This window comes from Sturnira hondurensis, unplaced genomic scaffold, assembly GCF_014824575.4.
Source record: "Sturnira hondurensis isolate 20B ecotype Veracruz unplaced genomic scaffold, ASM1482457v3 Scaffold0016462, whole genome shotgun sequence".
NCBI lineage: Eukaryota > Metazoa > Chordata > Mammalia > Chiroptera > Phyllostomidae > Sturnira > Sturnira hondurensis.
The window spans coordinates 11,235,326-11,252,871 of NW_028089093.1; the positions used below are offsets into that span (position 1 = coordinate 11,235,326).

General features: G+C 35.3%; 1 protein-coding gene across 2 annotated transcripts in view; it reads left to right on the forward strand.

The window, feature by feature from the left end:
- Positions 1 to 17,546, forward strand: part of GNAT3 (G protein subunit alpha transducin 3) — a 139,005-nt gene that overhangs the window by 74,309 nt on the left and 47,150 nt on the right. The window contains exon 1 of one of the 2 annotated variants that reach the window (XM_037066167.1): positions 10,262 to 10,418. The exons of the other annotated variant lie outside the window; for it this stretch is intronic. Within the exon in view, the coding sequence (XP_036922062.1) occupies positions 10,301 to 10,418 (118 nt within the window). The 5' untranslated portion in view covers positions 10,262 to 10,300. Of the gene's footprint in view, positions 1 to 10,261; positions 10,419 to 17,546 lie in introns of those variants that run through there. 2 annotated transcript variants of the gene reach the window in all.

Here is a 17,546-nt window from a genome sequence, read left to right on the forward strand (position 1 = left end):
GTTGTATAGCCAGGCTTCCTAGAGCCATCCTAGAAAACATGTTAATACAAGCTTCAACGGTATTGGTACCCTGTGCCATAGGTAAGAGCTTTCATACAGTACCTCTACCTTTTCAACTTTATGTTCTATCTTTCTTTGATCTAGCACCAGTAGAATACAATCATATAAACATACACACTCTTCCAGCTCTTGCAAGTACATGTTGCTTAATTTCTGTTGCTTGGTCAGTCTGCAGGCTCTTTCTTCTGCTAACAGGTCCAGAACAAGTGTCTCAGTCACGGAAGGAGTTCTGAGATGTGTGGCAGAATGTTCATGTCGGTCACATTTGGGCAAAGATATCAAAGAGATGAGAAATAACAAACATGGACACCTGGAGAAAGACAAATCTGAGCAAAGGGGATAGTATGCACAAAGGCTGTGCAGTAGGCACTTGCCTAGTGTGATTGAAAAGAACTCAAAGGGTACCAGGGTGGCTGGAATAGAGTGAGTATAGGAACAGTAGTAGAAGAAGAAGAAAGCGGAGAGTCAGTGGGCACACTGATGGGTTGTTCAGATCCTAAGTGCCTCCTAGGTTAGCTCAAGAATTTGGCTTTTACTCTTTAACAAATTGTAAAATATCGCAGGGTTTAGAGCAGTGGAGTGAATTGCTATCACAAACATGGTAACAGAATAATTCTATATAACATATTGAAAACTCACTGGAAAATTCTTGCAATAACCCAGGTGAAAGGAAACATGATTTAGGTAACAAATGATCAGATTTTTGGATACATGTTATGGGTAGAACTGGCAGGGTGTGGGAGATGCAGGGTTTGGAAGAAAGAGAGAAGCCTGAGCAATTGTGAGAATGAAGTTGCTATATAGAGGATGAGGCAAAAGTTTTACAGTTGTTCATATGGAAAATAATTCAACAAGTAATAATAATACAAGAATAAACTTTGTGTCTTGTGTACTCACAACTGTAACTCACTTTTGGCCCACCCAGTACTGAGATGGGGAACAAGCAGATTTGGAGGAGAAAGATCAGAAACTCAATTTTGACTATCGTACTTTGAGATAATTATTAGACAGCCCAGTTGAGTATTCAAGCAGGCCACCCACATATGAGTCTAGATATCGAATTCTGGCTACAATATAATTTAGGAGTCATCAGCAGATGATGGCATTTACAGCTACAAACATAGATGAACTAATCAAGGTAATGTATAAAAATGGAAAAGATTTTTAGGTAGTGTCCAAGGTCATTGAAGGAAGTCTGAGAAGTTGATGCTAACGTGGAAGGCCAAGGGAAGAAAGAGTCTTATGAAGAGGGAGTGATTTGTTCTCTCAAATGCTGCTGCTTAGCCAAGTAAACAATATTTTAGGATTTAACCACTAAATCCAGTCATGCCTACTCCTACATCTTTTTTTCACCTCACCTGAGGACATTTTTCATTGCTTTTAGAGAGACAGAGAGGAAGGGGGAGGGAGGAGATAGAGAAACACCAATGTGAGAGAGACACATTGATTGGTTGCCTCTGATAAGCTCCCAACCAGGAATCAAACCTGCAACCTAGGTATGTGCTGTGACCAGGAATCAAACACACAGCCTTTCAGTATACAGGACGACAGCCAGCCAACTGATCTACGCTGGCCAATACTATCTAACATTTTTAGTATATGTAGCTCATACTACGCATCTAGATATTTCTTTTATAAATCAAGCAGTTTAAAAAGTTTTCCCCCTAACAGTATGTTTTTTAATGCTGTGAAAAGACACATTAAAATTTAGCACACTCTGATTCCTTTTCAATATTGAAATATGAGAATATAAGGATCCTGGCCCTGTTTTCTTCTCATTATAAACTCTATGCTCTGCCATGACAGAACTATTGCACAGGCAAGCTGTGGAAAAGCTGTTAACACCCTGCAAACAGCTGTTTTTGGGGCAATCCTCCTGGACTAGGGATAATACTACCAGTGGTGTAATCTACTTTTGAGGGTCAGACCCAAGGAAAAGGCTGGTGTAGATTCCAAAGGGGTGTTAAGTGATTTAAGTAGGAAATTGAGGTTCTGGTTTCCTGCAAGAGAAAACAACTCGCTTTGTCACTTTCTAAGTTGTGGGGCTTAGGAAAGGGTTTCTCTTGACTGAGTCTAGACGTGGCACATAATTTAGAAATATTGACCTTGATTATAATGATCTTAAGGCAGTGTTGAGTAAAAAAGTATGGAGTAGGGGGCAGAGAAAATAGATATTGAATTGGACCTCACTTTCAAGATTCTTTCCTATAAAGAAAGAAAGAGAACTGGTATGGCAACTGGCAGGAAAAATTCATCAAAAAATAATGTTTTTGTATGTACCGATGAGAAAGGTACTGTGGGGAGGAAAAATGGTAAAATTTGATAATGCGTAATAGAGAGGGAACTTTATTGTTGACGTGATACCAAGGTAACTAGGTGAGAAGGAACAGGATGCAAAGCAAATTGGATGGTTGTTTTCTATTAGAAGACCAGATAGTTCATCTACAGTAACAAAAAAGAAGGAAAAGGAAATAGATGCAGAAGCAGATACAGAGGTGAAATGTGATTGCAGAGGGTTTAAAATATGTCTCTCTCAATTGCTTCAATTTTCACACTGAAAAAGGAAGCAACCATAAAAGTAAGTGACGAAGATATGCGAAAAAAAATGAAAAAAAAAATGGAATAGTTACCAACTTTCTTACCAGCTCCTACCTAAATAATTCTTTATAATCAGGCATGTAACCCTATCTGTCCAGCTCTACTGAAAATGTCTCCACAGTCTTTTCTGTTCTCTAAATACCCACAAGCTTTTTCCCTTAGGGGTTGTCCTTGAATTCTTCTAGAATTTGGAGATTGCTCACCACTCACTCCTCTGAAGCTTCTCTCTCAAAGGGTCTTTCATGCCATGATTATTACCCTTTTCTGACTTTACCTTGTCTTCCTTCTTCACTAAATCCTTCCCCTATTGCTCTTTTCTGAAGACGGAATCTTTCGTGGTTCCATCATCTCATTTCTGTTTAAGGGCCTAACTATAACAGGATGAAGTCCAAGTGTTTCCTTCCACGGAGATCCCCTCAGTTTGTGGCTGTTTGAAATTAACATGCTTGAAACTGAACTCACTGTATTTTTTATGACCCTGTGCAGCAGTGTAATGTTCTTTATCCCTCACACTTGAAATCTGAGTCATTTCTGATATCCCTCTTTTTTCTGCACTTATATAGGTTCTGTAGCACTTATTTCTCTCTCCCTCTGTCCGTATTTACTATAGCAGTATCCTAAAGAGTTTCACTTTCTTTTTTTTTCAGTGACACTCCTATTTAATTTAACATCATAGGAATGGAAGATTTATCTTCCCAAAGTACAAATGCCAACATCCCTTATACCAAGTTCTTTGTTTAAAAACAAACTTTTAAGCCTACACTACTCGGTCTCAATCCACCTTTCTCCTGAGTCTTACATTTCTCTCCAATATTTATTTTGAGTCCTTGCCAATGTGAATCATTTACTATTTTCCACACATTTTCATCAGCCGTCCTGCCTTTCATCATTAACTTTGTGCTATGCTTGTTATATGAATGCCCTTTCTCATCATTAACACAAAAGATGTGTTAATGCCCAATTCAAATGGTGCTGCATCTGCTTCTTTCAATCCCACCCAAACCCTGAAGGCTATTTATATATTCTCTAAAGAAAAATTTTATGGGGATCACTTCTACAGTACTCAGTACACTTACGGCAATTTTGAAAAATTGCTGATATATCTGGTTTATTAACCATATTAATTGATAAGCTATAGGCTTTGGAGATAGCAAAAACTGAAAAAAATGCTACACATTACTTGTATACATTACTTTAGTCAGAAATGTGCAAAAATACCTCCTGTGATGATGGAGATGATCTGGATCTGCATGGTCGATACAGATCCACGAGCTACATGTGGTTCCTGAACACGTGGAGTGTCGCTACTGACACTAAGGAACAAAATTTTAAATTTTATTTAATTTTAATGACTTAGCATTTAAATTTAAATAGCTACAAGGAGTTAGTGACTATTAGATCTCACATGTTGGGCCTGCAAATGGACACTGGAATTTCCTGGGTAAACTACACCTGCAAAGTCCTTCATCTCACCCATGCACACCTTTGCTATGAACGCTGCTACTAGGTCGGGACCTCACCATGCTGTGGCAGAACTTCCCATTTGGGCCTTCTATCTATGACTCATGCCACCTGGCTCTTTTGCCCTTTTTCCCACACTGTCCAAAACCCATGAGACTGAAAGCAATCATAAAGCCACTACTCTCCGGACACTAGCTCATGTGCCAGTATTTTTACTCTATTTTTTGTCCTAGTTTCCATTTTCTATTCATCTACGGGTCTGAGAGATATTGTTGCCTGCTTCATGAGAAGTTAATCTATAATAAGAACTGCACTTTCTCTCCAGTTATGGTGCTTGCTAAAGAATAATAAGATGTATAGTGAAGATTCACTAAAGATATCGTATGGGGTCTGAGTGGATCTTGATGCTTGGGGACCAACAGTAGCATCATGGCTCTCATGTTGAAGTAGAGACATATGATTGTCAGGTAATGAATGGTATCTTCAACCATAGAAAGGCCACAGTGGGCCCAGTGGATTCACACAGCCCCAGCCAGTAGTCATTTCTCAAGCTCTGGAGTGTAGAGGTAGAATGAATGTACACAGCAGTGACATAGCAGTGAGCAGATTTTCCCAAAATCACTTTTTGACTTGGACAGTATTGTTCCCAGTCCCCAACTGTTATAATCCTTCAAGGGGATATTTCAGTAGCCATATATGAGGGAATATCTCAGCTTTGAATCTCTCATAGGATTGGCTGAGTTCTCTGTTTGCAACTGCATTGCAATCCAATTTCTCCTTCTGACAATAGTGTTTCATTCACTCATTTACATGGATTGTTTCAAAGGATACTCACCAATAAACTTTCTGCATGCATTTTTTTAATCTTAAACTCAGTTTCAAGTAACTTGATTTAAAACAATGACCTTTTTAGTTAGGTCTTTCTTGGACATATTATATAAAATTGTAATCTCTCATCATTTCTACCACCCCATACTCCTTATGTCCATTCTGTTTATTTTTTCTTAACATCACCATCTAAATTCTAGATATTTTAAACATTTATCATGTTTATTGTCTATATAAACTCCCAACACTAGAATTTAAGTCCTATGAGAAAAGGTACCTGACTATTCTCTTTACTGCTGGATCTTCCATGCCTGGCACATGACAATTGTTGAATATATCAATTGTTGAATAACTAAATTCCTGCAATTCTAGAGGTAGCATTTCACACTTGCAATCACTTTCTAAGCAGAATTATGTCTTTCCAAAATGGAGCAGAGAGCTGTCAAATGCCATATATTTACTGAGAGCTCACTATTCACTATTTATTTCAATAAACAACATTTTCTTCTATGTACTCTCAGTTTAGAGCCAGCATACAGTAGAGAGGAACCAGAGAGCACAGTCAGTGAAAAGTGTCCTAACTAGTTAATGAGGAGGGACAAATTCACTGGCAGAAGTTCCCTCTTAGGAATTCAGAAAGTGATGTGAAGCATAATGGAGAATATATATATTAGTTTTTTTCTTAAAGAATGGGTACTATGGAAAAAGTCAACAATGGAAGAGCAAGATATTCCTAGTGAGAAAAAGAAGCATGAGTGAGAGCTAAGCTGGGACACCTAGTTAGAAAAGAGACAATAGCCCCATAAAGGGAATATATTTAGGAAAAGTAATGGGAAATATATTTATATGGTTGGGTTCTGCTAACTAGATTACTGAGTGTATGGTGGCAGGACTAAGATAGGAGGCAGTGAGAAATAAGGACCTCTTTATTTTTTCAACAAAAAAGCATTATTATAAAACTTGGATTTTAGAGAATTTAAGCTGGCACAGTCAGGTTAGACTGAGGTAGGGCACAGCCTAGAATCAGAAACCTAAGTGGGAGGTGGTTGCAACAATCAGGACTGAAATTACTGAGAAATAAGATTAAGTGAATATATAATGAAAATGTTGTATTAAAAAGACATAAAAAGTCTTGAAAGAGACAATTTGGGAATTTGGGGCAAAAAAGAGGCCCCCTGGGAGGTAATTATGACTCTCATCTTCCTTGTCAATTAGGCTTACAACATTATTTATTCCTCAAAATTGTTATATATAATCATATCTTAATCCATAAAGAAGAATATGGAACACAAGGTAGAAATCAAGTCAAGTAAATTAAAATACATATTTATATTACCTGGAGACATAAGAGCTGCTTAACGTCGGCATTGTAAACTTATTGCACTCTCTGAATGTGCTAATTTGAAACAAAGTTTTGTAGCCCTGGCTGGTGTTTTGTGTGGCCTAGTCCCTCGAGATCAAAAAGACTTCTCTCAGAAGTCTCCAAAGGCACAAACTATCTGGAGGAAATACCATACACAGAGCTCCCAGAAGTGCACATTTGAGTACCATTAGCGAAGGAGGGAGGGTTTGCCTCAAACTTCATGGGAATATACAAGGATAAAGGTCATTGCTAAGGCAGCTAGGACTCAAACCGCTCAGGGACCCAATGCTTAAAGTCAACAATGTCTATAAGATATGGAACAAAATAAAAGCGGTACTGATAGCAGCATGTATTGATCATTTCAAGAGGATATTGAGCCTTTGGCGCCACTCACTGTAGTCAGCCACATGTCACATGCTCAGGGGAAATCAAGCCTGATGACCACAGAAGCCCAGGTGATTCTGGAAAAAGAGACATCTGCAAAAGCAGAGGCTGAGATATCAATATTAAAGCCAGGTGGGAAATAATTACATGTCGTCCCAAGCTAGGCATTGAATTGTAAATTTAAAATAGTGATTATTTGTAGTTTTCAAAAGCTAATCTCTCCTTCTAAAGATTTCACAGACAGCCTGACCCAAAGTAGCATGAGGAAAAATAACTCATTCCATGCAGGTTTGTGTTTTTTTCAGTGACCTTCAGAGCTGAGAACTAATTCTCTGTGTTTTACTTTAAGTCAGTGTTTCCTTCTTGCACCCCCTGGTGCCAAAAGACAATATTCCCAATCATGTGATGCTGTTATTCCACCACCCCCCCGCCAAAAAAAAAAAAAAAAGAAAAATCCGATAAGTTTCTTAAAAGTTATTCTTAATAATTATCCTAGCCCTGGCTGATGTGGCTCAGTGGGTTGGGCACCCTCCAACAAACCAAAAGTTATATGGATTGAATCCCAGTCAGGGCACATGCCTGGGTTGCAGGCCAGGTTTGCCACCAGGGGTGTGCAAGAGGCAACTGATGTTTCTCTTCCTCTCTTTCTTCCTCCCCTTTCTTCTCTCAAAAATAAATAAACATTAAAAAATAATTATTCTAAAAAAATCATGGTATTCCAACACAATATCTCCTGTTCTCTATATACGTGCACAGTTGTGTGTGCAAGTGTGTGCTCATGTGCATGTGCACAGGGAAGTGTGTCTCTTTCAGCTGGCTAATATTTGGAACCCTCTCATGATAGTCTCTGAGACAGTTTCTTGCATTCAAGAAAATCAAAATTTATGGCCACATATTTCTCTGAATAAAAAGCATCTAATTTTCCTGTTGTCATCTTCTATGAATCTTCACTCACTATAGAACACGATTGAAGGTTAGAAAGTGAGCATGCTGGTTTTATTTTTATGGCTGATAGAAAGTATAATTGTTGGGTTCAATGTTGTAATTGCATATATTGACATTATTTCAGACTAACATTGTACTTTTTCATTGAATTTTAGCAATATTTTATTTATTTATATTTAGAGAGGGGGAAGGGAGGGAGAAAGGAAGGAAAGGAAACATCAATGTGTGGTTGCCTCTCATGTGCCCCCTACCAGGGACCTGGCCCACAACCCTTTGTCTTGCAGGCCCCTGCTCAGTCCACTGAGCTACACCAGCCAGGGCTTTTTCATGAAATTTTTAAGCATTCTAAAATTTCTAGAGTATTAAGAGAGACCACCTATGACACTGAACTTTGGAAAGAAACCCTAACCATACTGTCCCCTCAGCATAGCACAATAAGAATAAAGGACTCTAGGTCTCAATTCATTAGCAAGAAATTTTTTTTTAAATTTTCTGTGGCTAGCCCTATGCCAATTAATATGGAGGATGTCCAAGCTAATAAGATATTGTCACCACTCTAGTATAATTTATTATTTTATTTTCAAGATTTTCTTAAATTCAAAAAGCTGCAATCCTAAGTGAAGCAACATGGACTAACAACTTCAGTTTATTAGTGAAGCTGGGTCCCAGGGACCCACAGAAGCGGGCTGAGAATGGGACTTTCTTTTCCTGGTTCACTACAAACTCCCTTCTCTGAATACAGATACATCTGAACTTTATGTCAACAGTTTTTAGTCTTGGATGAAAAAAATCACATCATAGTCTCATGAAGTTGATGATTAAACATTCTGGGTTACACTGAAAAGTAGTATTTCATAATTTTATACAATGAAGAACATGTACACTTCTATGCCTGAAATGGCTGGTCAGTTTTAGTCACTAACCCTCTCAGGAACTCTTAGTAAAATGCATATTCTTTCAAAGCCAGGGTATGTCCCCACCCAAAAGCTATGGGGTATACTTACTTGAATACAACTACAGAAAGCATCTAGTCGGTTTCATAATTGCTATAGAACACCTGAGAATTTTGTATATTCAGGGTACTATGTATATTCAATCTTGATATGAAAACAATAAGCAAAAAGAGATTAATTTTAATGTTTGTGTTTTTTTGTGTTTCTATCGCAGTGAACTCTTCATGGGTGAGCATAAATAAACTAGTCCATGCAAATCTTACTCATTTGGGGCAGGCCCTTTATATTATAAACACAGTACTACATATTTTGCACAAACTCCTGCATACCTACTTTTCCACAGCTTTACACCATCATAACATGGCTTTGGAGGGATAAAAATCCAGAAAGTTTTGACTACGCTTACATATCTGCAGCTTAATTCATGTTTTCTTTTTGTGAAACAGTAAACAAAGCAGGCATATGTATTCCACTTGGCAGCCTGTTTTCTTCTTGAATATGAATATGCAAAAACCCACCTGTTCAAACTTTGCACTGACCCACAAGAAAAACAGCACTGATAGGCTGATGGACTGGCTATATTCCAGTGCTTTCAGGTTAGGCCCATTTAGATACCAAAATGTCCATTGAAAGATTTGCCTGCTGCCACAGGTAGTCAAATCTGTTTCTAAGAAAAACACTGATTGACTAGCTAAGGAGAACTTTATGTACAGCGAAAACACTGTACAGCATAATCTCTGTCCCCAAGCATGAAGATCTTCAAGAAGTACATGGTACCTCTTGTAGTAGCTGAAAGGCATGGGGTATATTTAAATATATTTACTGTTCTTACTTTCTGTTTCAAAAAACATTGCTTTTTATTCCCTGGGTACCAAATCAATAAATATCCTTCCAGAAGAGCAGCTGTTCCTTAATGGCCCCAAAGAGTTAATGCACTACCTAAATTGAACACGATTCAGTGTCTACACCAAGTGGGTCCTCAATTAAAGCTGATGGATTGGCTTTCTCATGAGCAGTACAAATTCAGTTTATAGAGGTGATCCTGTGAGAATAAAAATTAATAATTTAAGAGAACTGTGCATTGAATTCTTTGTGGCAATACAACAATATGTATAAACATAAAAACTACATCTGTTTCCATTTTTTAAAGTTGTTTTCTAGTTAATTGACAAATACTGAGATTCTCAATAAGGCTGAATCATAATCTAATCATACTGAGACTATAAATTTGGACAATTCCCTACAAATATTCTGATTGCAATATTAGAGTAATTATAAAGAATTTGAAGACTTAAACATCTGAAAATAAGATGCAAGCTTGTTGTTCAGTAATAAGAAGTTAAAATCACAGTGTTAAAGATTGCCTATTAGTGTGCAACATTCATTTGGACTGCTTATTGCATGTTATATTTAGAATATAGATTTTGACAACTTTCTATATTATTGTATTGTTTAAAGAAGATGAGCAGGTTCGTAAAGATGTACCAGAAACGGCCATTTTATTTGATCAGGTGACACCCTTTGATCAGGTGGGAGCTCAGAAACCGTCTACTTAGTCAAAGCAGAATCTTAGAGCCTGAGGGAATGGGCTGCTGGGTACTTTAGCAGAGGATTGCTTTTGCATCCTGCACTCAAGCCAGAGCTGCGCTCTACATCTGAAAAAGTTTGAGCAAATAAACGGACACACATCTAACACCAACACCACAAGATGGGAAGCGGAATTAGTTCAGAGAGTAAAGAGTCAGCCAAAAGATCCAAAGAACTGGAGAAAAAGCTTCAGGAGGATGCTGAACGAGAAGCAAGAACTGTAAAGCTGCTATTATTAGGTAGTATCTTATTTCTTTTTTCTTTCAACCCCTAATGTTGTCTTCCATTGTGTTGTATTTACTTTTTCAAATTTTACTTTTTCAAAATGTACTTTAAGTGTATTGCCATATAGAATATTTATTATGAAAATGTGTTTGAAAATAAATGGACTTTATGTACACTTTATATATATTTGCTATTTTTAGTATCTTATTACATGCTCTTAAGTAGAGAGAGAAATTTTATTAGATGACTCAATATCTCTGTCAATAATACAATTTATTGTTATCAAGCAAAAACTCATGAATGTTTATTATTTTATACCCTAATAATTCCTTAATGTCAGATTTTAATACAGAGAACAATCCTTTAATTACAAGTTATAAAGGTTTGCGATGTTTTGTTTGAGCAGAAATATGTTATTTGATATCCAAGCTAATGTTATTGAATTATTTGCACTGTTAAAACCAATTAGTCCAATGTTATTTAACAAGTAACTATAAGGAACTTTAAATTATATTAATAATATTATTCAGGTTTCTGAATGCAACCTGTGATATTTTCTGTATACTTGAAAAAATACTTCCTTCAAATCCCTTTAGAATATTTATAATTTATTCAGGTAAGGAATTATGTCTCTTTTGCCTTCTGATTCCCTCAAAACCTAGCACAGTATTTTACCACAACTATAAATTTAATAATTTTTTAATAAAATGAAAGATAGTAAATATTCTATATGCCACATATTTATCTAAATTTCACATGTAGCGGTCATTGGAAAAAATGTTTTTGAAATAAAAATAAAGACAGAAATGGAATACAAAACAAGAGTTTTAATTTAATCATGGTTGTATGTTCCTCCTCCTAGTTATATGCAAAAGGACTTCATTTCAGAATTATGAAAATTCTCAAACAAAATATCCTCAATTTTATAAGTGTCCTTTTGTTCCCAGTGGCAAGTGTCTCAGAAGCCAACTGCAGGATTTCCAGCACTTGCTTCTCAAAGAAAAAGACACGTCCTCTCCCTTCATTCACAGGTCCTATGGGTGCACACTTGTCCACGGCTCACCAGCCAATTTACCTTTTGTAAGACTCCAAAGTATTCTAGGAGGCTTTGATCAAGAGTGAAAGTAATGTGGACACAGAAAAAGCAAATAAAATGTGAAAAGGGAAAGCCAAGCATTTGAACAACATTCTGTGTGTCTCTTGTACTAAGAATAGTGATATAAAAGTAGTGATAAAATACATAAAAAGTCCATGTTTCAATAAAATTTCAAATGAATAAATGCATTTTTATACACTGATTATTATTATTTGTATTAAAGCGATGGGTTAGAGCAGAAGAAAGGGTAACCTTTGGTACCACCGATATAAAAGAATCATTAGTGGTACTATTCATTCTTTACTTTCTCAAGACAATAACAATTTTATGAATTCACTTCGAGTGTTACCATACAACTTGCTTCGATTTATTGGGTTTCAACAATAGGTGCACTGAACTTCCCAGTCACATCTCGTTTATGCAAAATGAATCAAGTTCTCTTAGGCTTGCCTTGTTTCAATAATATTCCAAACACTTGACTAAGCTTTTCTTTCTGGACTATATTTGAATTCTTTACAGTGATTAAATTGTTAAACTTCAAAACAACAAAGTGTTTTAACAATTTTCATATTTCTAATTAAATTAATTTAATTGACTTCAACTATTCAATTTGGCCTCATTAATACATCATACAAGTGTTAAGCAGAATGAAACTAAACCTCCTCATCCTCCCAGCCTCAAGTCTCCTCATCAATGAAAGGTGTGTATTTTTCCTGTCATTGAAACAATGGTTCTCATTCATCAGTGTGGCCTGAATGACAATTTTTTTGTTTATCAATGAGTATGTAATGTGGTACTAACCAGTTCATGTTCCTAGTAATCAGATCCTGAGACTAACTCTGTTTTTATAAGAAGAAGGAATCTAAAATATTTTGACAGAATTTGTTTCTTATAGTGATCCTCTTATTATCCAATTAATTTCTAGGTGCTTAAACACATAGCATAGCTTTTCAAGTTTAATATGTACTGTATAGTAGATGTACCATTTGGCATTACTGGATACAATATATCACTGAATCTAAAGAGTTACCAAAGTGCTACCTTATAAATAAAGGATCCCCATGCAGACACATCTATTTTTTATTACGCCTTTCAGACATTTAGTAAAATTAGAGAAGAGACTCCAGATCTGTTTCTTTAGCCAAAAGTAGGCTTCTAGGAAACACTGGAGATGACTCATATATTCTTCATCTTATAACCGCTATGGAGACAATAATGTTGTGTGCTTTCAAAACAGCCTGTGAAGGTGTCCCCCAAAGAGTGCATTTTAATAAGTAAAACAAATTCTAACAAATAAAATGCTCTCTTTTGTAGACTTCTGTTAGTTTTTTTGTTTTTACTTTAAATGTTTGATTAAACTTTAATTCTATTCAAAAGAGATACCTGCCATCTAACAGGATCAGTATGAATCATGTGTCCATTTTTCCTGTCTCCTCTCTTTTTATTTTTTAAGTTTCCATTAAAATTATTTATTTTGACATGTTACTTTCTTTTTTCACTTTCACAAATTTCTATCCCAAGAGCCCATTAGATTCAGAGCTCCATGGGAGGAAGAGGGAAAAAATGAGCTCTCTTTCCTTCATATTTGAAATTCTTCCATGTTCACTCTATGATTCTCCATTATGATACTGTAATTAGCTATTAGCCAGTGATTTCCAGCATCATCATGGACTGTTCATATTGGTGTTCCTCTTATTCAATTTTAAAATCTTTAATTCTTTTTCTATGTACTATATTGTAAACATCACACTATATATTTTAAATGGCATCATCTGAGTTTTATTGTTTTTAAATATCATTTCAGTTATTTGGCTCTTTGCATTTATTATAAAGAATGGCAGATGGCAGCACCTAATAGCTTGCTATAATGTCCCTTTTCCCAAAAGGCAAAAGGCATTTAGACTAATGTTTTGCATATATCTGGTTGTTTGTTCTGGATTAATTCATCTCTACTATTCAGGACATCTTTAACATAGACTCACAAGTCTGTCACATAAAAGATTCAAACCATTTATCAAGGTATTCCATAGTTAGTCAAATGACCGTACTTGTGAATAAGATTAAGTATCCTGTCCTGCTGAGAATGAGTCTTGTTAACTTAAGAGAACATCTCTATCTCATTATATCAGAGAACATTTTATATATACTTTTTATTCAAACACTGAACTATTGATTGAAGAACAATACTGTACATTTAAAAACATTTATATAAGCAACATGAGCAGTTAGGAGAGAAGAAGGAGTGTAGTGTCTACACCTTTGTTGTAGATCTCTACACCTTTGTTGGTGCAGAGACCCCAAGTTTTACAGAAAATAAAATAAGATATTCCTCCAGTTAAGATTTTGGAAACAAACTCAGAATCCATCCTCTTATTTAAGGTTCCTCCAAATGCCAATTTAATAAATACATCAAATAGGATTTGAAACGAAAAAAGCATTTAGAATTCAAGGTGAAATTGATGGTGAGACCCATCAAGGTACAAAAGTATTCATTCTATTTATTAGATCCCGATACGAATAAAGCAGAAGACATGGGTTAATTCCAGCCTCAATATTTTCTATTCAAGTGGAATAAATTTGCAATTTAAAATGATTCCTTTTTAAAGACATCTGGAAGTGTCACTCTCTGACCCTTAGTTTATATTCTATCATCTGTAATACTTTGCCACACTTAATGACTTAGTTCTTTGATTCATTATATTTCCTTCAGTCAGTCAGCCATATTAGTTATGTTTGTTCTAAAATTTTGAAATACCCTGTCCCTTTAAACCTCTATGCTAATTGGCATCACAACCTCAACCCTGCATAATTGCTCAAGGCTTTATCTACATTTACTCTGGTTCTGAGACACTATTCCCAGTGATTTCCACCAAGTGATGCTATTTAATACCTTTTCATCCCATGTCAACTCCTAATTCTCTTCATTTCTATGTAATATAGAATAAAATGATAGACCATTTTCAGTTTTCTGGCTGACAAATTCCTGATTTTTCATTTAGCTAGGCTGATAATTATTTTGCTTATTCCTACTTTTCTACTAAGATTCTGTGAAAGGCAGAATCGTCTGCATTCCCAGCTTCAGTTTTATGCAGAATCTCCTCCCCTCCAAACTCAACCTAGGTGACTTCTCATGTACAAGCTAGTGATCGATCACCTACTTCAACCAGTTTTAACAAAGTGGTGCTATTCCATTTTCATTTAAGGCTAATTTCAGCCTTTGTGCTATAAATTTTGTCTCCTTCCATACTTAATATATTTTGTTTTGTGAATTATTGTGTCTCTTTGCATTTCAAAATTCTTCTCTCCTGGGTCTTTTCTCTTGGCACCTACCTCTCCATTAGCCTAAAAATCTTTGACTCCATAAACCCCTTAAATTCATCTTACATGGCCATCTTTTTTAAAGTTAAAATTGAAATACTTCCAAAGTAGTTCACACTTTACTGCTTCTATTTCATTATCCTCTGCAGTCTCTTCAGTTAATTATGATCTAATTTTTATTTTTTTCTCTCAATGCACAAAACTCAGACTTCAATAATTTTGAATTTCTCTTTTTTTAAAATTCTTGTTACACTGCAATACCTTCCCGTTTTTCATATTCCTTCACTGATGCTGCTTATCTCCATTTGTAATTGGTTTCACTCATTAAGGTTTGTTTTTGGACCTTTTAGTTTTTCAGTCTGTACTCTCTCTTGGGGACCTCATATCAGTGCTTAACTACCACTTCTGAAGAGGGATTCTAACATCCTCTCTTTTGCCCAGGTTCTTGACCTATATTTGCAAAAATTTCTGTTATTTTTAAATGACCTGATTGAAGTTTGGGAGACGTCGAAATAACTTTCTAAGTGTATCATGGTGCCCATTCACCCCCAAACTTTGTTTTTATGAGTTCTCCAGTAATATTTTTCTCATTATATCAAATCAGTATTTCAGTCTTCTTCAGCCCCTTTCTTCTTGATCCTTTGCCACAAAGTTTATTCGTAGCTCTCTCTCTGATAAAATGAATATCATATTTTTGGTTTTTTCCTACTGGGTCTTATTGTTTTCACTCTAAAAGAAAATCTTATAAAATAGATATTGTTATTGTTATTATTTACAGAAGAAGAAAATCAGAACTCAGGAAGGTAATTTACTTTCTAAGATCAAAAATTAGTTTACAGGAGAACAAATGCTTTAATTTTTTTCTGGGTGGGTTTTAAATTAGTACCTGGATTCTAAGTACTGTGAAAACAGAGAACATGTCTGCTTTTGCACTTCACTGAATTCCTACTTAGAACAGTCTGCTTAGCACCAGGAAAGCATGAGTGCATAAGGCATGAAAGAATGACAGAGTCAGAATATAAAATATTTCTATAAATTGTTCATAGTGATTAAAGAATATACATACATTTGGCACCTGTAAGTAGAGCTAGAAAAAAGCCATATATGTCATCCCATCAGGAGTTTGATTTTTAAGGCAATAGGATGATGTTGATAATTTTTAAGAATGAGAGGATAACACTTGGATATTTTCTGTCAAAGTTCATCCTGGCTATATTATGAGGATGATTGCAGTAGGTAGGCTAACTAGGAAGTTGTTATTACTAATCCAGTACTTGATGAGATTGTGAATTAAGGCAGAAATTGCAAGTTTGGAAGTAAGATTTGAAGGATATTAGGAAACAAAATTAACAAAATTTCACAGCTGACTGAAAACGAGAGAAATAATTAATGGAAGATTTGGGTATGCTTATTATTTTATTCATCACTATGTGAAATACAGGACAAAGTTTAGGTTGTGGAAAAAATTTAAAAAGTAATAATAATTTGGGATATTCAAATCTGTGAGGTTTTTAGAATAACTGAGTAAAGATAGCTATTCGGTAGCTGAATATGTGGACCTGGAAATTAGAAGGGGTAACTAGAATGAGAGCTATAGAGTTGATGTACTCAATTATCTGTTGTCCCTTTTCCAGATGGCCAGTGTGTGTAGGATAACCATGTAATTAACCAAGGCCTTTTTTTAGAGGCATTAACTTATGTAAAAACCTGTGTGTGTGACTCCTCCAACAATTAATGAACACTTTCACAAATATCTATCATCTATCTATCTATCTATCATCTGTCTATTATCTGTTCCAATCTAAAATAGATCTATGTAGGCAAAATAACATACATCTATATTTTAGTTTCTTTTTTAGCCCAAAAGATATATTAATAAGATAAGAAAGATGACATTTTAGAAAGATACTTTAAAATCCAAGAATGCTCAAATACTATTTTAAATACAGGGTAAGGCAAAAGTAGGTTTACAGTTGTGAGTATGCAAAACCATAAATCTACTTTTGCCCACCTCTGTATTGTCAGATATTTTTTAAAACAAATATAAAATTGGAAGTATTCAAATAAAACTTCATTAGAAAAAAAAGGTAGTACATAACCACAACATTCTTTCTCACAAACAAATATATCTGACATCTAATCTTACTGATGTGATACACTGAAAAAAAAACAATGTTATAGAATACTTTTGCTAAAATATTTACATTGGCTTTAATCACCAGACAGATACAAATTATTGGGTATTATATTGAAGCTTATGTAAGCCAAAATTGATGGCAGTTGCTAGCAAACAAAATTTCAAATGCTCCTGAAAATAAGTTTTGTAGTTTATTTTATGCATTTGAGATAAAGGAGGGAATGTAAGGAAGGATACATTAAGGTGTGAAAAAGCAAGGTGTGGATTGAATCACAGGACCGTTAAGAAGCTCTCTTGAGGGTGTTTCCACATTTCAAAGCTGTGTTAACATAAAACAATGTACAAAAACAATGGACAGGTCTTGCTTAAGACAAAGATAAACCTTTTACTAAAAAAGGTATATGTCTAGGGCACAACTACCCACTATGACGTGCCCAGATAAAAATTAATTACTAGATCATCCTGTGAGGTTACTTTGCATAAAACCACTTTTTCTTCCATAATAAAATATTTTTAAATGGTGGTGTGGAAAGTTATGCCAGGAATGCCTGGTTGAAATATTATTATAACATTAGTTAATATCATTCACCA